This window comes from Etheostoma spectabile, chromosome 22, assembly GCF_008692095.1.
Source record: "Etheostoma spectabile isolate EspeVRDwgs_2016 chromosome 22, UIUC_Espe_1.0, whole genome shotgun sequence".
NCBI lineage: Eukaryota > Metazoa > Chordata > Actinopteri > Perciformes > Percidae > Etheostoma > Etheostoma spectabile.
In genome coordinates, this window is record NC_045754.1 from 11,176,799 (window position 1) to 11,186,777 (window position 9,979).

General features: G+C 39.1%; 2 protein-coding genes across 3 annotated transcripts in view; one reads left to right on the top strand and one right to left on the bottom strand.

Moving 5' to 3' along the window:
• Positions 1-7,557, bottom strand: part of LOC116672302 (sodium/hydrogen exchanger 9) — a 63,678-nt gene extending 56,121 nt beyond the window's left edge. For both annotated transcript variants that reach the window (XM_032504055.1, XM_032504057.1), the window contains exons 1-4: positions 7,349-7,557; positions 6,673-6,872; positions 2,825-2,902; positions 2,567-2,643 (exon numbers count right to left, since the gene is read on the bottom strand). In XM_032504055.1, the coding sequence (XP_032359946.1) occupies positions 2,567-2,643; positions 2,825-2,902; positions 6,673-6,872; positions 7,349-7,550 (557 nt within the window). In that variant the 5' untranslated portion in view covers positions 7,551-7,557. The remainder of the gene's footprint in view (positions 1-2,566; positions 2,644-2,824; positions 2,903-6,672; positions 6,873-7,348) is intronic.
• A 1,210-nt stretch (positions 7,558-8,767) lies between these two features.
• Positions 8,768-9,979, top strand: part of dipk2ab (divergent protein kinase domain 2Ab) — a gene marked incomplete in the record, with an annotated part of 24,782 nt that continues 23,570 nt past the window's right edge. Inside the window, 1 exon segment of the mRNA XM_032504060.1 lies at positions 8,768-9,249.

The following is a 9,979-nucleotide window of genomic DNA, read 5'->3' on the forward strand; positions in this document are numbered from 1 at the left end:
TGTGTGTGTGTGTGTGTGTGTGTGTGTTTATGCACACGAGCGATACAGAGGCAGTAACAGAGAGTAAAAAAGGTAGACAGACAGACAAAGAGAAAAAGAGAAAAAGTTGAAAGTTATAAACCCTCCTTCCATGTGACTCATTTCCCATAGGATATAGCAAACTCACTACCAAGCAACATGATTGGTTGGGTCTGCTGCCTTGGCATCAAAGAATGTGCACGTGACCCAACATGTCTAACCCTGCTTCCCAGAGGAATTAGGGAGAGTAAGTCAAAAGGGCGTTTCAGGGTGACTGGGTTAGCTCAGTTGGTAGAGCAGGCGCACATATGTGCAGGTTTATTATTTGATGCAAAAAGTCAAGTTTCAAGTCTGACCTGTGATGGTTTTCTACATGTCTTCCCCCCCCCTCTCTCCCCTTTCATATCTCAGCTTTTCTATCCATTCTGGTTCCTGCAAGAACTAATGTCTGGAAGAAGTAAGGGAAACATCTTTTACACAAGCTTCAGCAGGTTGGAGAAGCCCATGGTCTATAATATCTAGATGGCATGAACTCTTCCCATGGATATCAAACATTGTGAATCCGTTAAGAATTATACTGTGGAAATAATGTCACAACATGCACAGGTAACTACCAAATACAGTATCAGCTTTAAGAGTATGAGAATGTGAAAACATAGACATTGCATGTTATTTATTTTATATACAGGAAAAATAAACTAACTCAGGGGCCACTTTATTAGGTTTCCTGTACAATCTAATGCAATCCAATAAAATAGCTGCCCTGCCATAACTTCTATTTTTACAAAGCACACAATGCAGAGGGGTTTCAAAAAAATGTCTTCCCATTTATACACATAAAGGCGGCCAGGATATTAGAAACTTTAGAAATATAAATTAAAAATTAGAAATATATTGCAGTCCAGTCCAGTACAACACCATCACCACCTATGACCTCAATGGTAAAACATATAGTTAAATTAACACCCCATGACAATGACAAAACCCTGAGCATTGTAGGCGTCAGTGAGAGAAAGTGGACTCTATGGCAGAACCATTGGATTGCATTAAATTGTACAGGTGTACCTAATAAAAAGGCCCCTGAGTGTATTTTGCTGTGGGTGAAAAAAACATTTATTGTTTTTAGTGAAAATCTTGTACCTCCAAAACGTCAGGAAAGAAAAAAAATGTGATAATAATTTAATATTTTGAAATGTTTTCTTAAAATCAAGGACTGTTAGATTTTTTTCTGCTCACAGAGGATCCTGGAGTTGTAGCAGAAAAACAACAGTGAGGAGGTTTTCACACAGTCTTTGTGTGCAACAAATTAGTGCATCAGCTGGCTTGCAAAGAGCTTCATTTCCTCTAAAGTCTGAGAGTGCCATCTAGCTTTGTGAGGCCGGAACAGCAACCCAGTTCCATACTCCATACTACATACTAATACTAAGCAGGTGTTGATTATTTGATCCTTTTAAGTGTGCTGGTAATGTACACTACCAAACTGTTTGTTGAAAAAGCCCCATTAATTAATAACCTTAATAATGGCTCCATTTCATGCACTGTATGTCATTCAGTTTAAGGGCCTTGCTATATTATGCAGCTCAGAACTAGGACATAGCACAATAAAGATACAGATTTCATTGGACTGAAAATGAGCAGAATATTAATTTAAAATTATAAATTATAAATCATCATGATCAAAGCATGAACACATGTGTATGTGTATATGAAAAGCAGTTTAAAGGTGCTCTAAGCGATGTTGGGTTACGTTACTTCTTGTTGACGGTCGAAGTATTTTCAAAGAAAAGGAGACTTGCTCGCCGCTCGCCCCTCCCTCCTCCTCATCCTTCCTCCTCCTCTTCCCTTTTGTGCTTCCGCACACTAACCACCCCACACCCACAAATCCTTCTTGTCGGTTATTGGCTGGAACACTGTGTATGCTTCATGGTGCAGGTGGGCCCAGTTAGTTTTTGTTGCCGTTTGTAGACCCTGGGCTGTCTGCAGAGACCGTGTTTTTTTGCAGTGTGTTCTGGGGACAGGCAGCTTACGGATAGTGAAATGTTTGCTGTATGTGACAACAAAATGTTGTAGCCTAAAACACGCGCAACATCGCTTAGAGCACCTTTAATGTGACTCTAAAGTGTAATCATACAAAACATATTTTATTGATTGTCATGTGATTACATTTTTTAGATTTTTAGTTTCTAGCTTATAATATTTCTTAAATGTCAGACACTGAATGTCTGTGTCCATCCTGATCAGGTTGGTTATCTGGTTGAAGAACTGTGTAGGGACAGCATTGGAAATAAATCCAGGACTATTGTTCTGACAAAGTCTCATATGTTGCATTTCATAAATAAATAGGACCAAACCAAAAAGGTTTATGCCATTATCAGTAAATTGTCTTAGATTATGCAAAGTGGAACTATGTGAAAAGCCCTCGTTTTCAGAACATTATCTGATATCCAGTACCTCAGCTATTCTCTTGCTTCTGTGCACCTTAACTTTGTTTGTGTTATTGTATTTTTGATGGGTTCCATTGTGTGCATGAACCAAACAAAATGCTTACCCTATGGTCAGACAGCTGATTATGGTTCCCAAAAATGCAAAGGTCAGAACGGATCCAAGGTTCTCAATGAATCGTTTCTAGAACAGAAATCAAAATGAACACCAATTAGAAACACTGACTTGGATTCCATGTAACAAATAGCAGCATACAATATGTGGCATTGCTTTTTTAAACCAATGGAGCATCCGTTCAAAAGGAACAGTCCTTTGATAATGTATTTTTCCTCTACATCGAGGCATTTCAGGACAGCAGTCTCACCTGATTAAGGGTGTAAGCTCCATGGAAGATGATGGGTGGCAGAAACAGATTGAAAAGGACCTCGGGATCAAAGGTCTCCTGTAAAAGACACAGCTGTTGTGTTGGTGACTGACAGGGCTCCGTAGGGAGCGAGAGGACTCCGTTTACTGACTGTGACTGACTGACGGACAGATATTACACACACATCGTTCACTTCAGCGGCTCTGTTTTGGCAGCCAGACAGCAGTTCTTTTTACTTTTTAAATCCTAATGTCACAATAGTCTCCAGGTACCATGACAACCTTATTCGTCCTCTCTTTCTAAAAGAAAACACACACAAAAAAAACTATTGCATATTTAATAAGAAAAAGAGTGACACTTAAATTTGGAAGCATTATAAGTACCGCTGTGAAAAGTTAGCTGCCAAATAGTAGGCTCCAACTGTCTAGATACAAAGATCATCACTTTGTAACTTAAAAAACACAAGTGATGAGTGTTAACATGCGGTTGGGAAATGCTTCAATTTCTTCTCTCAAACTCTGAACCTTCATTAAGGTCACTGGTCACTGTATATCACCTTGATGGCTTATAATAAAATGACTGTGTACCGCATTAACATTCTGTCCAAGTGCCCTGACTCAGACCTCAGCTGATAAAAGCACGCCTAATTCAAAACATTTGTAAAGCATAACACAAAGTGGGAAGTCTAACTGGTTGTGTCAGCGTTCACCATAAAAGGCTCCCCACATTCATTAGGATGGGAATAAACAAGTACTATTAGTATAGTTGCACGTGTTGAGACAATAGATGGATTTACATCGAACTAAATTCAAGCTGCAGATCAGCCTACATTACCTTTAGCACAAACAGAAAGGTTATTTTCTTAACATACCGTGCACGTTTTTGTCTGTTTCTCATTCCAGTCAACATGATGCAATACAAGCTGCTGAGAAACGTAGCCTTTCATGTCCTCCATCCTTTAATCTTTTTTTTAAGTCTATTGTGGGTACATTCGGAGGATCAAACAGCAGTCATTTTCAATTCAGATCAAAATAATTTTACTTTTTCCCCAATTCCTACATCCCACCAGGTGTCATTACATTGCTCAAAATTAAACTCTAATTTAATTAAATTTCAGGGATGTGGTGATCATGCTTGCTGTACTACGGCAGTGGTTCCAGCCCTTTTGAGATTTTGCTTCTTCTTTTTTTTTAAAACAGACAAATGGTTTAAGCAACCTAAATAGCATGAATATTTGGACAAATGAAAATAGGTCTGCCTCTGCAAATGTCCTACTTCCAGGACACATTGCATTTTGGTGAACATTTACATATTTATAGATATATGGAAGATTCCATGTTTTTTAATTAGCATTTCCGATGCTGGAAAGATCCCTGTAGAGTTGGAGGAGCCACCCTGCTTTCTCAGTAATTTACACTCAAAATGGTTGCCAGAGCTACACATTGCTGTTATCTTTCTGCTACTATCACCCGGCTCAATATAAATTCCTTTTTTTTGCGGCTGTAACTACCCACGCAGCACAATATACATGTATTTTTTCATTAGTGCAGGCTGCACATGACAAATACAAAATGGTATAGCAGAGACTAATACAGACACTGTAATCAATAAATTATGCATATGCTAGTGGTTTTATTCTGAGGGCCACCTGCACCACAGAGTTGAGGATGGAGGTGTGTTGTATACACTAATTGCCTCTTGAGCTTAGCAGCACTAAATTTAATCAGACCACAAACTTTAATGCTTTACTCCCCAGTGGCACATAATGGACTCAGTAATGCAATGCAATTCTTATCTCCCCCTGCTAGGGTCCCCATATGTATCAGGCTTAATGGCATGAACGCTACACAGAATGGTCCAACCGATGTAATGGCCTTTGTGGTAGCCTCTGCTGGATTGCTAATGAGACCCAAGCATTCAAAGGGGCCAAAGAGTCCAAGCCATTAGCAAAGAGTTACACTTGGCCTGGATGATTTGCAAGGTTCGCTTTTCCCCCCCTTTCTCTCGGGTTGAAATATCACTCTGAGATTAAGAAATACATTTTCAAATATGCTCATTCCACATTTTCTCATGCTTGTTCACCATCGTGTGGTTGAATCCCTGGATCATTGGTCGGTTACTTTGATATGACAAATCTCTCTGATGGCACTGCTAGAAATATGAAAGCAAGCCAGACACCAGTAATAGTAATAGCAAAGGGCCAATGTCAAGGCTTAGGCTCTTCTACTTTAAGACAGGTTTGTTTTTTTTAGCAAAAGGGGCTGCCGGAGGATTGGGATCTTTAGTCAAAATCGACTTGACCCTCCCTTCACCGGCAGTAGATTTTTCTATGACCCTCCAAAATGACTGGGAAGAAAGCATGACCCTTCCCAACAATTTATAATGCTTACTACACTGGTTTGCACTTGGCGAGATGTACAGCCACTGTTTTTTACAACCATAACACATGACTTAACCTCTGCTTTGTCATCTTACACATCACACTCCACTATTATGGTCAGTAGATGTACTCACTAACATTGTTATGGAAACACAATAAGCATGAAAACTAAATGCACACTTCATGCATTACTTCAAATACTACGTTACTCCTCTAGTAAACTAGCATTTACATGAAATAAAACATTGAGACCATTCAACAAAACACACTGGGTAATAACCCATATTGACAGCAGGCCCTCCCAATCACTCAAACACTAGAGAACGTTTCCCACTTCGTCTACAGGTTGTCTCATTGGAACTACAACTGGAAGCTTTATACATTGTTTGTCTGCTATTTCATTACTAAATTCACTTCTGAGACTTTTTATGTGAGAATGATAAACTTGCTAATTAAACTTTCAGCATCAAATCACAAGCAGCAGTGCATCTCTACTGCATTAACAAAACTCGTTGATATACAGTACACACAGCATTTTGTGATTTGGAATTTTTGTTTGCAGTATCACAGTTCCTCTCACTTTACAACAGATGGGAGATATTTCCATCCATTACATCCATTAGTGTGCTGTGTGACAGGTTGTGATGGCTATCTCTATCTAAGAGGAAAAAGCTTCAGTGCCTGTTGGAATTACATAACTCAATCTCACATCTTACCTGCAGTGCAGAGCATCACCAATATTACTTTAAGAGTATCTCATAATGGAAATTATGCATTCAAAGACACAATGTCTTGAATAGAACCCACATTTAAAAAAAAAATACATTTCTTTTTCCTAATTGTATTTACAGTTTATGTTTGCAGTTGTGCAAGAACATACTTTTAAAAAAAAAAAGTAAGTATATAGAAAAGCCTTTTTGTGTTCATGTATCAGACCTTTTCTGTTTTATCTACTCTACTAGAGTCTGTGTATTGGTTTCTGGGTTTAGCTGTCTAATTTCTTTGTCTGCACCACACCAAAAATGTAATCTCCCCAACCTGTTCCTTAATAAATCCTTCAAATTGGTTAAATAGCTCCTGTTGGCCTTTTCTCTCTGTAGCACCAGTCTCTTGCTTCCCTAACAACAAACAGACCATGCAAGTAAATTTGAGGAAAACCAATAACTAAGCCCCATTCACCATTAGAGGAGACTTTTGTTGTAAACACCCAGCATACACAAGGGACAAAATATAGGTGTGACTAATGAAATATATATAGAATTAAAAAAAACTACTGAGCTAACTACCATTTGGGGGAAAAAGCATCCTGTACGGGGCATTGTTTGCACACCGCAATTATGATATTCAGGTTGTATAACTTCCCATTACAGGCTATGTTGTGTCACAACATGCAGCCACTATCAATGCTAATAATTCACCTTTGTAACATGTATTTGAAATGCAGGTCAAATCCAATTGACATAGTTACCGTATGAGGGGTTGAGATCGATGGGCATCGTTGGTTGACTTTCCCAACATGTCTAAAACAGTGAAAGTGTGATGTGATGTTGACCATCAAGGTGTGAGGAGTGCTGTTAAGACCACTACAAATGCACACAGTTTCCATATCGTCCACATGACGTCCCCGGTCAGATGACAAGCACCTCACTGTTAAACCCACAAGCATGCCTTCAGAAGAGTAAAGAAAGACAAAGCTGCTGGAGTGAAAACGGTCAAAAAATTGACAAATATGTTCAAGAAGTAAATAGATCATTATGCAGCTAATACAGTAACCCAAACAACAACATAACTTATTATAACAGTCCCAAAAAACTACAACATAACTTATTATAACAGTCCCAAACAAAGCTAAAAGACAAGAAGCAGACAATAAGGTTGCAAATGTATCCTGCCACACATAGGAAAACAATTGATATTACATGTTGCTATACTGATGAAACCATAGAAATAAAAAAAATGGCTGCAAACTTTTAAAATATTGCATGAGTCAAATATACGAATTCGACAAATTGTGACCAAAATTGGCTTTATTTGAGCAACATTATTATATATCCTTACACTAATGACTGTTGAGTTCAGGAAGTGTTGATAAACGGCTTCCGTAATCTAACGTTACACTCTTGGCATTTGCGAAGTCTACTTACCATAAAACATAGCACCGCCAGTTTCATTTATAAGTCTGTATTTAAACCGTTTTAACTTCCACACAGTGAGAATGGTTACAAGTGTTAAGCCAATTACTGCGAGTCCCAATTTTGCACTCTTGTCCTGTTTGCCCGACATCTTCAAAGCCGAAGTCAAACTTTTCGGAAACTGTTGTACTACGGTTCCAATCAGCAGCAACATCCGCACATCCGCATCAGCAACAGCTCGTGAACCCATGCTACCTTTACAGTTGATGGGACATCTCTTTTTTCTCTTTTACGCGTGGGGCATAATTGAGATATTTGGTGACCATTTTATTTGACATAAGCAATGAGATACAAAGCAATTTTGCCCCCAGTGCAATGCAACAAATGTGTATACAGCGTGCTGCAAATAAAATCCAAGAGCAATGAAACGTAGTCTAAGTTACAAAATGGCCTAATAACTGGAAATAATAACTGGACAGGGTCTAACCATGGTCTAATCATGGTTTTAGAAAGACAAATTGTAGCCTGTTAGCCACGTAAAAGCAACTACTGACACGGACTTATGTCGCTACATATTTACTTTGCTTTAAAAGAAGTGTAGTATTTCCCAATGCACTTAAATGCATCACAGTTTGGGTGTCAGCCTCTAATTTTCCAGCAGATGGCAGTGCATGCAAACTAATGCACGTGGACCAGGTAGGAGCCTACTGCGAGAGGCTGGGACAGTCATCTCCAATCTCTGTCCCTTCGAATCAGTCATGATGAGCCTAAATTAATTAGCAATTAATTAATTGAATAGTCTTTTGGTTGTAATGACTTATTGTGATCTTTAATGTAGGCTACTTTGATTGTAATACAAAAACGATAAAGACGTAAACACCTTTAAATGCCTGTCGCCTATGTGTCCCCGAGGATGTGAAATTAAAACTGAATTTAACACGGTTGAAAAAGGCCCACAGGTCCTATTACATGGTGTATTGACAAGTCTAACTTTCCAACTGATTACGTTATCTGATAAAGAAAACCAGGGGCTGCTTTTGTGGGCCCACAACCTAATTACATATTCATGAACAGTTATCTTTGCATCCCCTTTGTCTTAATCACTTTATTTTTGCAGGGTGGTCTCGTCATAACCAGGATTCAGTACATTTAACATTTTGTACACCATATAGCCTAATAACATGTTTAGACCTCCATTAGCGATTCCGTTTCCCATTCTTTCCATCACATGAAGTTGCACTGCATGGTAATCTCAGATGACGTTTATTTTACAGATTATGTTATGGTATCGTCCATCAAAAGTAAATTTTAGGCTGACGGAGGCACTTTGCACTGGGGGGCGGTGTTCCAGACAAGACAATATTAGAATACTCGCTTAGCAACCACTGCCGTAAACAGACAGCGGGTGTCGTAAAGGTTAAAGAGGCTGGTGTTGAAAAGAGTCGATACAGAACCCATTGTGGTGTTGGAGAGGAGTGAACCGCTTCATGGGAGAAGAAGAAAAGAGGCAATTCCGTGACCACAAAGGGACCTCTGATAAGCGGGCAGATATGGACGTTAATGCACAGCACGGACGCGGTTGTCCTTTGTGAAGAGGACCGCGTCGTCCAGTCGGAAAGATCCGGTAAATGAAGAGTTAAGACTCGACATCCCAACTGTTTATTTCAGCAGCTAGCAGGCTAACTGGCTAAATACCTAGGAGCTAGAAATGGGAAGCCCTTGTGAGTTTGCTTTCTAGAGCTCCCCGTCGGTCTTTGTAAAGGCTGTTGTTGTCGGTTACCGTCGGTAGTTATTCTCGGCGGTGACTTGAAGTATCCGCCGACCGCCTCGTAAGTAGCCGCAACTTTAAAGAATGATTTCAACTGAGCGCTAAGCATTACACTACCACACAACCGGAGAGGGAAGGCATACAGGTTTGTTTCACATGTTTTTCTTCTTCTCTTTGTATTGAACTAATTCTTTAATTATATGAATTGGCACAGTGTGTTTTTTTGTTTTGTTTGTTTTTTTTAAGAAAATCTTGCAGCTTCCGCTTGGCTAAAAAACAAAACAAAAACTCTAACAATTTTTTTTTATTTATTTATAGTATGTAACGTTACTAACGTACGGACACGCGCTTTGCTACCACCAGACACAATGAAATGATAAGACAAAGTTACATTCGACATTCGTTATTTTCTTTTTAGAAACAGACTCTCTTATCAGATGCCCACATGGGACAGGAGGTTTATTATTACCACTACTCGAGGAGCTGGGGACGTTATTTGTTACAACACAACTATCTGGGGCATCTCAAACTGAGCGTTTAGTACGTTACCTGTCCTATAATTAGTCGCATTGTCTTGTCTGTAGTTTTTTTTCTTTCATTAGAGATTAGTCATGCCCATCACAGGTGTAACCCTAACCCTAAGAAGGTATTTATTAGCTTGAGACATCATTAACATTTTTTTTAAAAATTGTTTGTTCAGTGTTTCTGCAACAAAACATGTTTTTGCATTGCTTCCTATTTACTTAGTACTGTAGTTTTTGACTACTCAGATTAATATACCTCAACGAGGCCAGCTTGATTTGAATTGATATGGCAGACAGACAGTCAGACAGACAGTCAGACAGTCAGTCAGACAGTCAGACAGACAGTCAGAC